The sequence below is a fragment of the Diospyros lotus genome, chromosome 1 (genome assembly GCF_014633365.1).
Source record: "Diospyros lotus cultivar Yz01 chromosome 1, ASM1463336v1, whole genome shotgun sequence".
Taxonomy (NCBI): domain Eukaryota; kingdom Viridiplantae; phylum Streptophyta; class Magnoliopsida; order Ericales; family Ebenaceae; genus Diospyros; species Diospyros lotus.
The window spans coordinates 18,663,243-18,680,589 of NC_068338.1; the positions used below are offsets into that span (position 1 = coordinate 18,663,243).

Genomic DNA, 17,347 nt, shown 5'->3' on the forward strand with positions numbered 1-17,347 from the left:
TTCACTTATATTTTTTATAACATGTGGCGTATCATGTGAGTAATGATACGTATTTTTAAATTAATTTTAAATGTTAGATAAAATTATATTTAATTAAATTAATTAAAATTCAATTACAAAATTAAAACGTTTATTTTATTTATTTTTTTTTTGGCTATTGGTCCTTCTCCCTAAAAGTAAGTATATTTTAACGTTGAAACAGCGTTTACTTCGTGAGGTGGTAACTTGGAAAATGGCGAATATTAGAAAAGCTTAAAAAGACGAAGGCAATGGAAGTTGACGTTCCAGCTTTCTCACTAAGCTAAAGCCTAAAGGGGGGAATTTGCCAAAAAGATACATGCTTTTTGCATGGAGGCAGCTAAAGCTACATCATCTATGATGATGGTGATCGCCCCACCAGATTCTCCCTTTAATCTCTCTCTCTCTCTCTGTGTTAAAATCAAGTCTCTCGTGATTCTGCCATCTGGGTCTTCTCTGAAATCCATGGCTTCCGTACCCCATCGATTGACATGAGCACCCAGGTATACCAACATCCGCAAAATTAAAATTCTTACTTCATCTACTTCGAGGTCTTTCAGTCCAAATCACTTCATTCGCGAGGTCTTTCACCCCAAATCTTTCACTTTACGCATCTGAGTTCTCAGCTTTTTTTGGAGCAAGTCCTTTTGGATTTGGTTTTGGGTTGAGTCACATCTGTTCAATTATGGGCTCCAGCTACTCAATTGGTTGGATCCTATGCGTTCTAGGTTGCAATCTCTCCCCTCTCTGTCTACCCATTTCAGTTTGTTTTGTTCAACTTTGAATTTGCTGCCAATCTTATGGATTTTTTAGTCTGTCGTACTGGGATTTTGATTGCTTAAACTCTGTAATTCTTTTTCTTTTGATTGCAATCTTTTGAGTCTGTCGTACTGGGATTTTTCTTTGCAAATTTTTTCAAGGTATTATTCTCTTTCTCTCTTATGGGTTTGATTTGTTTTTGTTAATAGGAGCTACATAGAGGTGCTTCGTATCTTGTAGATTTTCTTGGCATCTCTTCGCACAGGTGACTTTTGGGGCAAATTCACCGATTATTGATGAATATTCTGGGAGATGCCCCCCTCCCTCCCTTTTGGGTTTTCTTCTTTCTAGGCTTTAGTTCGAATTCTGCAACTTTTGAATCTGTGCCCTCTCTCTTTATTGGTAGCCCATCCTTTTTTTTTTTTGCTTCAAAAGCAACGCTAGCCGGAGCAACATTTCATCGTCTTCAATGAACTTTACTTTTAATGGACTTCAAGTTGAATTTTCTGAAGTGAAGTGCTTCCATATCTGTGTCTAATGATGAATTTTTCAGCTTTATGTCTTTCATTTTTGCTTAACTTAATTTTCTTCTGTTTAGGAACTAGTCTTTTCTGCTTATTTATGTAGTGAATGACTGATGTATTTCTTCTGCAAGATATTTTTGCTTGTTCATTGTTCATCTCTTTGTATGTTACTGATGACCTCCATTGTTACATACTGATCTGAACAAATCTTGGTTAGTTTCCATTTCATGGGGGTTTCACTGTTCTAACTATGGACGTTTTTACATTTTGTTAAACAAGGATGACCTTCTGTTGCTCCTGTTTTCCTTTATATTATATATCTCCTTTTTTTGTTTTTGTTTTTATGTGTTGACATTTGCATATATGTTTCCATTTACAGGATCCTTGGCAAAGTGATGCGCTAGGAAACATTTCAATCTACGCATGGTGAGGCATTAAGAAAATTTTGAAAACTATAATTGAGAATATATTGTTAGAATTGAGGTAATGGTTGATGCTTTCGATCCATGCTGCTCTGGTTTTACCATTATGCATCAGAATTCTGTCAATACTGCTTTTTATGCCTTTAAATATAATTTCTCTTTTATTACTTACAATTTGCAAACTACAATTTTACGTTTTCTTGTCATAAGCGAAACCAGGGGATGATATCATTTTGATTTGTTTGTCTGTTTTTTTTTCTTTGAATTTATCAGTATTTGGATTTGGAGTCCTTGCCACATCTTTTTTTCTTCCTCTTCTTTTTCTTTCTGATGTATTTGGTATGTAATTGTTTCCAGGAGTAACCTTATGTTCTGATTACTTTCTAGAGTGGGAATTCCAGAAACATAGCCGTATCAGGATTCATGGGGGCCGCAAACTCTAGAATAGAAGAAGATAAGGCTTCAGTGCTTTGCCGGGAGAGAAAGAAGCTTGTTAAAGAAGCACTTGATGGCAGGTGCTTGTTAGCAGCCACTCATGTTGCATATATAGAGTCACTGAAAATTGTGGGAACTGCTTTATGGAGATATGTTGGACCTGAAGCTCCAGTTGAATCTTCCTTGCTCACTTCTACTAGTGCAACTCCAGATCCACTTACGCTAAATGACAAGTCCTTTTCCCAGTTCTCATATTCTCCCCCGTCCATGTCACAGCATGTGGATGCAACTGGAAACCTTTCGCCATCACCTTCTCCACCCACCTCTAGCCGTTATCAGGAAAATCATATGAAATTCGGAGGTTCTTTTTCCAGAAAAATTGAAACAAAACTCTCTGTACCTGTTACAGGTTGCATTCTTTCTTCAAGTACCCCACAGAGCGACACATTGTACTCGACTGGAGGACCTGAAGCATCACCCTCTGGAACTCCTTCACTCAAACCTGAAACTCCACAGTGGGACTACTTTGGTCTTTCCCATCCAATTGACGATCACTTTTCTTCACAGGAAGGGAGGGGATTAAACCAAGGGTTCAGGAATGGTGATAACACAAGACTGTTTATGGAAAAGGATGGGTTTCCTGAGCAGGAAGAAGGAGAAGAGACAATTTCTTCTCCTGGAATGGAGAAGTCTCAGGAATCGGAAGATGAATTTGATGAGCCACCTACTGATATGCTGGTACGAACTTTTGTAAATGTTAATAGGGATCCAGGCCATGGTGGTACTAGTGAACTTCCATCTGCAGAAAGAGTAAATTCAGCAAGCATGCTTTTGAATGGGGGCAAAAGAAACTCTCCTGATTTGTCACCATCAAGACCCACGTCTTCCGGAGTTGCAATTCTCAATGATAAGAAAAGAGGGATGGCTAACCGGGATGCCCAAGAAAATAGGGATACTTCTAAGGACTTTTTTTCAAGCATGAGAGAAATTGAACATCTATTTATGAAAGCCTCGGAGTCTGGACAAGAAGTTCCACGGATGCTTGAAGCAAATAAGTTCCATTATCGTCCAATTTTTCCTGGAAAAGAACGTAATTCTCCCTCCCTCCTTCCCCATCCCCCTCTTCCTTCTTTGAAATTGCTTTTTTCTTGAATGATTCTTCATTTCATATTTACTTTGGCTATCTAATTCCTACACTAGCCATTGATGCATTTTAAATGTCAAGTATGTAGTTGAGGTTGAAGATAATAGATGTGTTGATTAAAAATTGTACCCTATCTTGTTTAGCTAGCACTTGGCAGACAAAAATCCTCTTTTAGATTAAAAGCAGTCAAGATGATTTACTGGAATTTAGGTGGAAGAAACAAATTATTCTTATTTGCTAATTGAACTTGATTAGAAATCAGTGAGTTGTGAGGGTTCATGAGTCCTGGTTAAGGAATTGACTCTAAAGTATGCATGTCAAGGGAATAAGTATGCAAGATGGTGGCTTCCATACTTCAATTTGTGTGGAAGGTTGGACTATGAGTCAATTTGCATGGGCTAGGTTGTGGAAATGCCGTAAAGGTGTGGGTTGAGTTTGTTTTAATTAGTTTATTATTGTTAAGATTATTAATGGAATTTATTATTTGTTGTTTTTTGCAAATGGGGAGGATAGAAAGAGAGTGGAGATTTTCTGTTAGAATTGTGTTTGTGCCAATACATGTGGTAGCTGAGGTGAGAGGCCACACAGTGTGTATTCTCATATATCAGAACATATTGTGGTGGCAAAACATCTGTTTGCTTATACGATTGGAACTTGGGGTGGATGAAATGTAAGGGGCTGTTTAGTTGTAGAAAATGATCTCCAGTTTTCTGTCTCCAATTTTCTATAAAATCTCTAGTTTTCATTTTCTATAGAAAATTTGGAAACATGTTCAATTGTTAGAAATATAGAAAACTAATTTCTAAACTAAAAATTTGGAATATATGTTCGAAAAAGAAAGAGATGTTTTAATTTCTTTTTGTGTAATTTGGGTTAGAGAAGGAGATTGAGATGATTTGGGAAAAAGTTTTGGAAAACCACGTGTTCTAATTTTCCAAATTAATAAGGAAAACATAGAAAACTCATTTTAGGTGTTTTCCATTTTTAGTTCATTTTGGAAAATCGTGCTCTATTTTTTGTTTGGAAAAGTTTTGGATTTGAACAAGTTTTCAAATTTTCCATTTTCTAGAGTAGTTTTCCAGAAAACTGGGGATTAGGGGCTGTTTAGTTGTGTAAAAAATTAGAATACTTCTTCAAATACAAAGTTTTTCCAAACAGAAAATGGAGATTTCGGAAATGTGATTTTCCAAAATTGAACTAAACTTGGAAAATACTTAAAAATGAGTTTTCTAAGTTTTCCTTATAAATTTGGAGATTTGGAAAATGCAGTTTTCCAAGAATTTTCCCCAAATCTGCTGCATCTCATTCTTTAACACAAGTTGCACAAAAAGAAATTAGAACATCTCTCTCTTTTTTGAACATATTTTGAACATGTTTTTCAAATTTTCCATGTAAAATGGAAACTAGAGATTTCATAGAAAATTGAAAACTTGAAATCATTTTCTATTCTAAACTGCCCCTAAGACTTTTAATTGAGTGGATAAATCTTGTTTTGGGACAAGTTGATTTATTGGAGAACCTTGAAGTTGAAAGTGTTGAGGCAAACTCATTTCATATGGTATAAGTTGTTCAAAATGCGGGTGCTTGGTTTGTTGCTTTTGTTGAGGGAATATATCACATATTTGAGGAGTGGAAGCCCCAAGTATAGATTTAAGTCGTTTCATGTGCTTGCTAAATAGGTCATGACAGGTAAGTTTAAACTTAGTGTCAACTTGAGTCCATACCTTTGTATAATTCATGTGTGTGTGGCCAGTACTGTTCTTGTAACTTCCACTTATTTAGTGGCACTTGTTAATAGGAAAAGAATATGATTATCTAGTTGGAGTTATTTTGGGGACTATTTCTTCGGACAAATTGGACCAAGGACAAAAAGAGAAAAAAAAAAAAAACCTATCCAAGTTATGGAATTATTTTAGAAAATTGCATCTTATGTAAATGGGTATAATGACCATATATGCTAATATGGCAGGTGGATCGATGACTTCAACATTATTGAAAAATTGTTTCTCTTGTGGGGAAGATCTCAACCAAGTTCAGGAAGGTAGTTCTCTTAAGCCCATGTACTCATTTGTATGCCAATGCATCAGCATCACGATGCATTTTTGGTGTCTGATCAACTTTCTGGGATTTTTTTATTGTTTTACTCATGCATGGTAAAGCAATACCATATCTTATCATACCATAGGTAAGGCATGATTGCAATACCTTCTTCACTTGGAATACTTCTAAACTGTACAAGATTAGAAAGTTGTTTCATTTTCTTTATTCAAATTCTTTCTAGTTCCATCTATAATTGGATAATGTCATGACTTAATCCCACATTTGAAGTTTATTGAGGAGGTCTTGTGTTATATTATTTGGTACCATGAACCCATAAGTTGCCTTTAGCTAGTACTTTGAGTGAGAACCTGTGGGTTTACAAGTGGTATTAGAGCGAACTAGGACCACTACCAAGTGGGCATAGACTAGGAAAATGCTTTGAGGTTGACCTGGGCTAGATTGAAATATGAGATTTCTAGCTTGGTGAGAGTGCCAAGAATTAAACAATAGGAACTTGCCACAACCCAATCCCACATGGGCAGTCTATTCAGGAGTTCTAGGGTATATTACTTGGTCCCATGAGGTCATAGGCCACTTTCAAGTAGCACTTTTGGGTGAAGGCCTAAGGCATTATAATTAACATTACTTTGTTTTGACAAATATAATACATAGTTAGAAATCGTACAATGAGATATGCCATTGCAAAAATGAGGAAAAGAACACAAAGAGGGCCATGAAAAGAAAATGTATATTTTATTACCATGTGATTCATTGTTTCCAATGATTTCATAATACTTTCAAATTGCTGTTACCAATAAGAGATTAAAATTTGTTATACATAAAATTTAGACAGCAGCAAGATGTGATTGCGGGCGTTATTTTATTTATTTATTTTACTTTTTCTGAATAAAGATACTACCAGATGGATTTTATTCTCTTTTAGATAAAACTTGTATTGAGGGAAAAAGGTATTGAATTAGGCTAGGCACAATTACATAATATCAAGCCTTAATCCTAGCATGACAACATAATACCAAGCCTTAATCCTAGCACAACAACATAATACCAATTGAGTGTTTTCCCCACCCCTAGCCCAGGGTATTATGGAGAGCACCAACTCTCTTACTAGGGGAGAACACCTGATTGTAAGTTAGTAGCTAGGGATAATCGGGTTGTGAGCCTTTTATTTGTTCTCCCACTCACCGGGCTAAAGAAAACTCTGCAGAAGCATGAAACCTTTCCTGGTGAGTACGCCCTCCATATATATTTCTTGAGTGAAGGTGAGTGGTCTTTTTTTATATGTTCTGTCTTGTGGAAATTCATTTTAAATATAACCTAAGAATGCAATAGTACATCCATCATACAACCAAGACAGACCGACTGACTCATTACAGAACATTCAAAACCTAAGGCAAGCATGAATTACATCAAATATAAACCAAAACTCCAACTTGTCATACACATGTTCTTCAAACAAATGAAATGCCACTACCAAGCCTTAGGCTAGGAATTACATTCCAAAGAAAACAACAATACCTAAGTGATGTTGTCACATGTAAGATTATGCTCTTGAACTCTGTTCGGATTGGCGACACCAATCCTTCAATAGGTATAAGTTCTTTGACCTCTACAAGGTCACTCGATCGCTATCCTTTTGTCTTTGTCAGAACATGTAATGACTACTTAGTAAAGGGGGGAAAAGGGATGAGTACATTTTCTGAGTAAGGCATACCACAGGAGCAAGACGAACATGCTTGTAAAAACTTTACAAAACAACAATTTCTCTTCCTGTCTGCCTTGGGATTATGTTGGCTGTGCACGCTTACATGGAGCTGCCACCTCGGGTTCCTACCTCATCCTAGCTACAGAAATTGGACTCAACTGCACGGCATCTCACCATGTCCCGATTAGTTTACCTGGTTTCAATTTAAGGTGTTTACAGACCCTAGCCTTATGCTCCTAGACTGGGGTAAAGAAAAGGTGCATCCTTGGCCAAGTTGACAGAAAAGTCCATGGACAGTAACAACATTGAAACTTTATGCAATAAAATTCATCTGATGTATGAAATGCAGTTTCATATGCACATGCAATGCACTGCCCCACGTAGTGACCACCACTGTCTCAGGTTCACAGTGGATCCTCCTTTGTCTAGGTGTCCCTGCAGAATAAACATAATGTACAGACATTAATGTTTAACTGAATCTTTGACTCCCATGGAAAAGTTATAACAACATGTTTTTAGAACTTTACTTAGGCTTAACATTCCCTGACGTGCCTTAAGGTTGTCAAATTTACCCTTTATACCCAACATTTCACGAAATATCATAAAGCCCCTATTTTCTCAAATTTGTCCTTTAACCCAAATCTTTCCAAAATCTGAGCTAAGGCTGAAATTTTTCAAAAATTTCACAAAACCCCCAAATCTTGGATCTGACTGCATCGAAGCCCTCTGGGTTTTCCTTTATCCCATTTTCAGTCCTTAGCATGCAGGTTTATTGCATTTAGGCCCCTGAATTTTACAAATATTTCATAAAATTCTTGCCTAAATGCACCTAGCTCACCATTCATCTCTAAGTATGGCCATAAATTTTGTAAGACAAATTAGGGCAGGTAGCATTTGTTAAAAAGGAGAGTCAACATTTGGTATATTATAAAATAATAACTCTAACCAGAGTCAACATAAGTGCACCAAAACACACACATACTCTATGACATGCCCATGTTTTGTATGCTGATCTCTTGGGTGGCAACATAAATCCTCCAACTAAATGGCTTTGTCTAGAGTATTTCCTTGCGCTAAGCTAAGGCTGTCCTGCCTTTCTCATGGGTTCACCTTTTCCTTATGGGACTCTTTTTATGCACTAATGCCTCATTTTTCTCCTTTAATTTTTGTTGAACGATGCCATTGTTGTAGATGACAGCGTATCATCACCTTAACTCTAAATGTTTTATAATTCTCATGATTTTGTTAATTTTTCTTTTCTTCTGGATGGATAAATTTATAAGTCGGCCTGTATGGATGTATTCTCTTGTTTTCTGTTAATGTTGTGCATATAATATTATTGATGGTGCATGGCAAGTGCAAATAAACATGGCCTTCCTAGATTTTTCTTTTGAGCTACCAAAAGAGGAAATCTTTAATCTACTGCCTGCTTTTAGTTTATGTTGGCTAAGATTATTGAAACATATGTAATTTAAGTTTCAAGGATGGAGGAAGAGTCTAGGAAGTAAAAGGATGGTGAGGTTTAAATAATCATGGTTCTTATTTTTTTTAAGAATTTTGAATTTTTTGACTAGGTGTGTGTGTCCGGGTTGGGGTTGTGCTATAATCGTTAACTTTACCAAATGCATGAAATACTTGTGTGGACCTATGGCCTTCTGTTAAGGTCATGGCATTTATGCAGAAAAAGAGACTCATTGATTGCACATCACACAACAAATGTTTCTAGTAATTCAATTTACTATAACATGATCTATAAACTGAATATATAGAATATAAGTTTAGTAAAAATAGAGGGAACTGCATTGAGCAGATCCAAGAAGAGGTGCCTTGGTATATGTTACTTCATTACTTGCATATGCTATTGTCTTGGTTGATCATACAAAAGAAGGTGTGAAACACGAGCTTGAGTTATTGTATGACAGTGTAGAATCCATATGTTTTAAGTTGAACAAGTCAACAATTGAATATATCAAATGACAATTTAGTAAAAATAGAAGTATGAATGATATTATGATGAGATTTAAAGATCATGTTACTAAGCTTGAGCAAGTTATTTTTCTCTCCCTCTCATGCCAGAAAGCTGGTATAAGCCTGAGCTAGATTTTAGATATGTAAGAAAGACGCCATAATCATGTGCTGGACTTCAGATGTTCAAGGAAGATGGGATGAGCAGGAGCTGGATTTATGCTTCTAGGTGTATGTGCAGTGGCAGTTGAGTTCGCATTGTTGTTGCTCTTTTCTTGCCACCTCAAGCATGCACTAGCAAGGAGTTAACTCTCCTCTTAGTTATACACTAGTTGGAGCTTAATCTAATTAAGATAAATCTAAATATTACTCTAGTATTTGGTAAGGACTGAATTTTATAACTTTCTTCCACTTATTATGGAGTCCAATAATAATATTTTTTTAGGAAGGCTAAGTAATTAAATAAACACAAAAAAAATTCAATTTAAAACAAGACATTAAACACAATATATCTTTATTTTGGAAAAGTCTAGAGAGCCCGACGGGCTCACTAACCGCCCTACTAAAAGGGAGAAAAATGACGATTTTGCCTTCGCCCACTTTGCAAATTTGCAAAGTGGGCCACTGCTGCTCTCTCCTTGCTCGCTTGTCTCCCTTCCATGGCTGCTACCCTCACCTTGCCCTCGTCGCCTTGCTGCCCTTGCTTCGCCTTCGCTGCCTCGCTGCCATCGCTGCCTCGCCTCGCTGTGCCGACCGTCGCTGCATCTTGACGGTCGGCGAGGCGAGGCGGTGATGGCAGCAAGGTGACGGAGGCGACACGAGGGTAGTGAGGCGATGGGCGCGAGGCAGCTGCCATGGAAGGGAGACGAGCGAGCAGAGAGAGAGTAGCAGTGGGCGGGGGAAAAATTGTCTTTTTTCCCCCTTTCTGTAAGCGGCTCAGTAAGCCCGTCGGGCTCTATAGAATGACCCCTTTATTTTTCTATTCATTGAAGATATTTTAACGCTCAACCCAAAAATAAATAAAATAATAAGACCCAATGTTAAATCACCACTGTTAAATGCTTATCTTTGTCAATTTAATCATGGCACATGCACACACACTGCATGTTTATTTATATGAATGAGTAGAATTGTTCCCCAGCTATGGAAAATGAAAATGAATAATTTTTATGTGTCTCCCTTCTTTAAATGGTCCACTACAAACTGCTGGATGACCATACAATTGTAGGTACTTGCAAAAACATGTATGTGTTTTTCTTCACGTACTACTATTTATACAGACATTTATTTGTGTGTGTGAAGCTACAATGTTTACCATCTAAATGCTTGATAAATAGAGATTCAGATCCCTGTTTCACTGCTCCAAATTGCAAACTTGCTACTACTAAAATATAATTTATTTGTCAGCATTCAATTATATGAGAATTAACTTTGAACAAAATTTTCTCAGTATCTTGTTTTTTATTTAACTTGTCTTAGTATTATTATTATTTGTTGATTCTATTTAGAGCCTGCTGAAGCTTCTGTAAAGTACTTAACTTGGCATCGGACATTGTCATCCCGTTCCTCTTCATCCAGAAATCCTCCTGGCTCAAGAGATGACATGGAGGAGTTCACAAGTAATCTCTTTGTTGACTTCTGTATGATCTCTGGAAGTCATGCCTCTACCTTGGACAGACTATATGCCTGGGAGAAGAAGCTTTATGATGAAGTCAAGGTATGGTGATTTGATAATTAAGACTGTAGCTATTCCATATTTTGCTCATTTTAAAAGAAAATATGATATAGGTCTGCCATTTGTTCCTTTTCCTCAAATTTTCTAGAACTTCATTTGTTTCACTATTATGGAGCTAAAGGTATGGATAAGGCGTTCTGATATGTATTATTTTTGCCTGCTCACTGTACTCACTATTCAAGCCAAACAAAAGAAGCTAACCAACTCTCAAGTAAATTACAATCTCTTTGAACATTCACTTGAAAACTCTATATGTTTCAAACTGAATGATCTCTTGATACTATATGAAGATGCAACATCTTCCAGAACTTACTGAATTGAGTTCTGAGTATCATTAGCACGATCATACTTGTTTATGTAAAACTCAAGGAGATTGTTGACAGGCGCTGATGTGACTTCTGAAATTTTCTGTAGCACGATCATACTTGTTTATGTAGAACTCAAGGAGATTGTTGACAGGCGCTGATGTGTGACTTCTGAAATTTTCTGTTCTTTAAACTTAGAACCACCTTTTTATGTAACCAATGGATAAAGAAAAGTTTCTTGGTCCTTTATAAGTTCCTTCAGGTTTGGTTTGACTTAATTTGTGAATAAAAACAATTATTAAGGGAATCTGTTGTACAGATTTCTGTCAGGGGAACAGCTATCGATGGTTGATATTGCACAATTGAATACTCTGATTTGAAAGAATCTTTACACAATAACTTATCTTCTTTAACTGTCCTATGGTAGTATTCTTTGGGCCTTCAACAGAGCTTCATGTGAGATATTTAGGCACAAAGCCCAGTTTTTTTATTTTTTATTCATTTATTTTATTTTTAAGGGTTGAAGGTATGCAATTTTGATCTTGTAGGAATTATGGTCCCTGTTTATTTGTGTAATTGTAGATTTTTGTCTGCTGTAAGCCACTAGATATTCCTGTAATCTTGTTTCATATAGTCAGACGGAATAATATCAATAAATACGTACTTCTGTTTGTACCTTTATAACTCATATGAGGTCTGACCAAGTCATATCAATGCCTGTTATCCTTGTAGCCATATTTTAGTGAAGACCATGCTAGAACTTGAAGACATACATATGGTGGTAACCTAATAAGCACTGATACAGATATGAGTGGGAATGGATAAAGAAAAGCAAATTTAGGATACATTGATTTGAAAAAAGTATGAATAGGATAGAACAAAACAGCAACATGCCGGGCCTTTATCCTGCTTGTGGGGTTGGTCTACATGAATTCTAACTCATCAGTCATTTCTACCTATAACCTTATGTTTTACAAGGCCTTTTAAATTAGTATCATATATAAGTGCGTTCCACCAAGTTCTTCTTTGTGGATTAAGCTTTTGATTATTATTATTTTTGTAGCTTTTGGGAACAAAATTACCAAAAGCAATGAAAATATTTAATAAGTATCACTGGTACAATATGAAGATACCATTCAATTTGTAATAATGATCGTGTACAAAACTATTGGAGAAAAAGTACCACTAATCCAACATAAAAGATACCACAAGATCTATAATAATGACTATGTAAACATCTTGCAATATGTGAAAAAAGGAAGAAAAATTAACTAATTCTGTTGGAATTGTAATTAAGCTCAACTCTGATTTTTATCCTTTTCCTTAAATTATATATTTGTAAAGTTACCCCAAGAAGGTTATAAAAACTCTATTAAAAACGATTCCGTGCTCTTGATTGCATTCTCCATGCTTCTAACCTAAGGACACATGTAAAATTAGGAACACCATTTACGTTAGTCGTGTATGACGTGTTGTATGTGGGTAAGGCACCCAGAGAGTGTCCATGCTTCCTATATGTTAATTATGAACAGGGAAAGTGTTTGTGGATAAAATTGATGACAAAATACAACAATATGGCTTAAAGAAACACGAACAATTCCAAGTAGGAGATATGTTCATACTAGAGACTTGCACTTAAACCCAACAGCCACATGTTTGTCACACTTAGAACATACCAATACTGGTTAAGTAAAATTGAATCTTTCCAACTATCTTTGGCCCTATATCTAAGATGAGTTTATATATGTGACCAGGAGGTTGTGTTTTCTTCACCCTAACAGCTTTACTGGAAAGCTGACTGTAACTTTCCTGTCAAATCTGAACTTGTGTCCTTGCAGAAAATATACACACAACATAGTTTTCGTCATTGCAAAGAGCCATTTCATAATTTAAAATGATTTGCTTGGTAAGAAGTAATCAAACCCGAACGAACAAAATGTTGAATTGAATCATACCAGTCTCTACTGGGTGTTATTAATCATTTTTGTAAAGCAAACTATTGATTTCCCGTGAGATTACATACTATTGTTTTTGGCAAGATCCTGAATGTTTACACTAAATATGCAGTTAAACTTAGGTCAATCTCAAGTTTGAATCCTTTTGAGTCCAGTAGGACTTTTTATGAAGCTGTCTCCATATTGGAATTGATTAACCCTAGTAGATGTGCTGGATATTGATGGTCGGACAGTTGTGGTGAGAGAGCAGTGGTGGTAAAGGAGATTTCATTTTGGTGGTCTTCAGTACCAGTGATGGTGGTAAGCATGGGTGTGGTTAGACTTATAATAAACACGTCTCATGCCCCTTCTCCAAATTGAGTATGTGCTACCATTGGCATTCACTTTCTCTTGTAACTGAACTCGATCTGCAATGGCTGTCTCTTCCTGCAATGTTGAACTAGATACCAAGTTGGTCCAGTTGTGATGGTCAGTTGTGGCACTTTATATTGACCACATCATTCCACACAAAGATATGATGTACCCGAAGTCAAGTTTATTCTGTCAAATTTTAATATACTATCAATGATTCCTTTTCTTTAAGTTCTAAAATTCTAAGCTTGTGCTGATGTGTGTTACCCATATTGTATTTTGTTTTAATAGAGATCAAAAGACCAACTTACCTTGTATTTTTTATCTGAATTTATCTAACTTGCATTGCCATGTCCACCACATGAGATGTAATTACATGTGATGTCTGTTAGTTGGGACTTTATATACACTTGAATGGCTACCAAGTTGTTTTAAATGTCATATTATCAGGCCCACAATTTTAGGATTCTTAGATTATCCTGATATAAATTTGTAATTCCAGGCAAGCGAGCAGGTCAGGAGGGAGTATGATCGGAAGTGTAAACTTCTTAGGCAGCTAGAATCTAATGTAGAAAGGTCCAACAAGATTGATAAAACTCGAGCTGTTGTGAAGGACCTGCACTCAAGAATCAGAGTTGCAATTCACAGAATTGATTCAATATCAAAGAAAATTGAAGAATTAAGAGACCAAGAGCTGCAGCCACAACTTGAGGAGTTGATTGAAGGGTGCGTGCCTCTTAGTTTTTTTTTTTCCGTATCATTCTTATAGTATTGGTCACAAGAAAAAAGACATACATGTACATAGATTGATTTCAGTTATTGCTGGCATGTCACATTCAAGTTGTGTGCTTCATCCAGGGAAAAAATATAGACTGCATTTTTATGAATAATGTACTATACTATGTCAATCATATATAGTTCCGATCAATGTCAAATCCAATCTTACCATTACATATTCCAGTCTTTCCAGACAAGTAGTTTGATCAAGTTAGGCACCCTTTTGACATCCCATATATTACTTCGTCTTATCTGTTCAAATTTGAATTTGTTTCTGGAGTCTCCATTTGATATTGGAAAATTAACACTGTTCCTGAACCCTGCAATATGCGAAATTAAGGGAAAATCATCATTTATCTTGAGGAAAGTCGTGTTATTAGTTTGAATGTCATGCCTGAAAATTTCTATGGAAGAATAAAATGCAAACAAAAACTAATTCTAATTTGTGTATCCAAGGAATATAATGCTCATTTCAGTATATTTGTCTTGAGATCTTACTATTTCCATGATTAGCCATGGTGCAATTTGTTGAAAGAAAATGGGAGAAGCACTAGACATGCTATGTAACTCTAACCACTGAGCCACATAACCCCAAAAGTCTTTTGCATGGGTTGTCAAGGCCCGTACCAGGGAGTTAGTTTTTTAGATAATGCCAACAGCAGGGAGTTGTGGACCCTTTTCTGACTCTAGGAGGGTGTGTGAATCAAGGTGCTATTGGAGACAAGGAAGAGACATGCTCCACCTAGCCATAGAAGGGACAAAGCATGTTATCACAAGCAGCAGTGGGTTATTACTCAGGTGTTTATTTGGCTAAGCCATTACTGACTGGTATGTCTAGTTGAGCTCTTAAGAGTCCAATTTGGATATTGACCACTTAGACGTGAGATGCTAAAGCACTACATATATTAAGTCTGTTACATATGATCAATCTAAAGTATATGGCAGTTCATATGTTGTGACTTATCGCATTGTGAGACAACATGGTGGCACCCATAGTACACGTGGAGATGATACTCAATTGGTCTTAACAGTAGGATTGAATAAATAAAGGTGAATTCAATGTTACATGGATTCAGTATCAGTGTGTTTGGTTGTGTTTCTGGGCATTAGCCCCTTAGAACTTTAACTTGGGTATTGGGGTATTTATGCAACTTGGGTAGGTATGGTACATGAGCACTAGACATTTAATTATAATGTAATGTTTAACTATAAGATTCTACCTTGACTTATTATTTAGGTATTCACTAGACATTAAATTCTATCTCCCTTCCATCTTAGAGGTTAGGAATTTCTGTCCTGAAGAAACATAAAATGATGGTTGATCCTCATCCCTTGCATCCTGTATTTGATAAAAGTCATTAGCATGATCTTTACGGAACAAAGAGGAACAGCTTAGACCACTGTACAGATATTTCCATCTTTAGTTTTTCTAGGATCCAAGTGATGGTTGATTAGTAATCTGAATAGGAAACTGACTGAAGAATGGGAAAAGACGAAAAGTGTTGTGATTGCTGTCTAGTACCACATATGCATTGCATAGACCTGTAAAATATGCATAATACATGGATATAAAGCCTACCTGATATGTATGTTTACATTCATGACTTGTTTGTCTTTATATGTGGTTTCATTGTAATTAATCAAATATTTTACTCATTGGGTCCTTCTGTTTCATTTGTTACAAATGTCAGGTTAAGGCGGATGTGGGTATTGATGTTTCAATGTCATCGGCATCAGTTCAACATTATATCAGCTGTTTATGACAATGCCAACTTCAAAATCTCTTCACCGTCAGAAGCAGGCAGATTGGTGACCATCCATCTTGAAAGTGAACTGAACTCTCTATCTTCAAGTTTTACAAAGTGGATTGGTGCTCAGAAAATATATTTGAAAGCCATAAATGATTGGCTATTCAAATGTGTTTCTCTTGCTCAGAAATCTTCCAAGAGGAAACGGAAGATGCAACCTCCACCATTACGAAAGTTTGGCCCGCCCATTTATGTCACATGTGGTGTTTGGCTGGACGCACTTGGTACCCTTCCCACCAAGGAAGTTGCAGATTCTACAAAGTTCTTGGCATCAGAAATCACCCGTCATTTACCTCGTCAAGAGAAGAACGAAGGGAAGGGTATGCATCCTCATTCAACATCCGGGCAGGCAGGCAGCAACCCTGACATAGCCATCAATTTATTGAGTGACGACACCTCTGAGGATCATACAGCTGGTAATGAACGTTTCAAGTCAGCCTTAGTCAATTTTATTGGTCACTTGAATATCTTTTCTGAGTCTTCAGTGAAGATGTTTACTGATCTCCAAAAGGCTATTCAAGAAGCCAAGATTAGTTATGATCAGTTGAAGTCCCAACAGGGAATACCCTTAACAAAACAAGAAAAATAAAGAAATTGCATGTAGAGAATCAGCAAACACCACAGACAATTGTGGGATACCGAATGATTTTGGTACAAGGCGAGAGAATAATTTCTGGCATTTGTGGATGGGGAACAAATAAATGACTTCCTTGGGGGTTAATTGCATGTTTTACTTGGGCTGGAATAAAAAGGGCTGGTTAATTCTATTGTTACTTGAATGGGGAAGTTGTAAAAGGGGTGGCTTTTTGGCTCAAATCTGTCATCATTTGGCTATTGCATTGTTAAGAGCTGTCAGTGACATGTTAGGCACTGTATAGTTCATCCAAACATGAGGAGCTAAGGTGCAACTTCACCCCCTCATTTATTCTTATATATTCCATTTCAATAATATCTCTGTGTTCCCTTAGCTACTTGCATTGTTTCAAATTCATGCTTTGTGTGTTTTTTAATCTTAATGCTCTTGAGACAGTTTGTGGAGAGTTAATTTCTTCTTTCTATTCTGCATTTATACCAGTACAGGTTCATGTTGTGTCACTATGAAAATTCCAGTAGATGCTCTAGAGTTAATGATTGAGCAAGCTTGAGCGTTGAGGTGCAGGTTTTGTTGATTACAGTGACAAGCAGTGAACTTTTATCAGCATTTTTGACCGTTTTAGCATTGGTATTGAAAAAAATTTCCAGAATAGCATCCTTTTGATAATTCTTACCAACCTAGCATCCTCCATGACATGTAGGTGGCCACGTCATTTTTTTTTTTTTGGGTTGTGGGAAAGAACTACTAGTAACACTATGATTCTCTTAATAGAGGTTTTTTTATTTTTTATT

General features: G+C 36.4%; 1 protein-coding gene across 6 annotated transcripts; it reads left to right on the forward strand.

The window, feature by feature from the left end:
• Positions 1-290: 290 nt before the first annotated feature.
• On the forward strand, positions 291-16,928 carry LOC127806338 (nitrate regulatory gene2 protein). Of its 6 annotated transcripts, none has more exons than XM_052343586.1 (7): positions 291-521; positions 1,681-1,784; positions 2,081-3,248; positions 5,272-5,343; positions 10,539-10,747; positions 13,879-14,102; positions 15,845-16,928. In XM_052343586.1, the coding sequence occupies exons 3-7, from the start codon at positions 2,147-2,149 to the stop codon at positions 16,548-16,550; spliced, it is 2,313 nt and encodes a 770-aa protein (XP_052199546.1). In that variant the 5' UTR covers positions 291-521; positions 1,681-1,784; positions 2,081-2,146; the 3' UTR covers positions 16,551-16,928. The 6 variants fall into 6 exon arrangements, with proteins under 6 accessions (XP_052199546.1, XP_052199527.1, XP_052199552.1 ...); XM_052343567.1 differs by having other exon boundaries at positions 1,681-1,727; XM_052343592.1 differs by lacking the exon at positions 291-521 and adding an exon at positions 529-746.
• The last annotated feature ends 419 nt before the right edge of the window (positions 16,929-17,347 follow it).

Excerpts from the sequence above, each read along its gene's own strand:
- LOC127806338 (XM_052343586.1), top strand. The coding sequence starts at position 2,147 with ATGGGGGCCGCAAACTCTAGAATAGAAGAAGATAAGGCTTCAGTGCTT. Across the intron at positions 3,249-5,271 it reads AATTTTTCCTGGAAAAGAAC|GTGGATCGATGACTTCAACA; the intron begins GTAATTCTCCCT and ends CTAATATGGCAG. Across the intron at positions 14,103-15,844 it reads CTTGAGGAGTTGATTGAAGG|GTTAAGGCGGATGTGGGTAT; the intron begins GTGCGTGCCTCT and ends TACAAATGTCAG.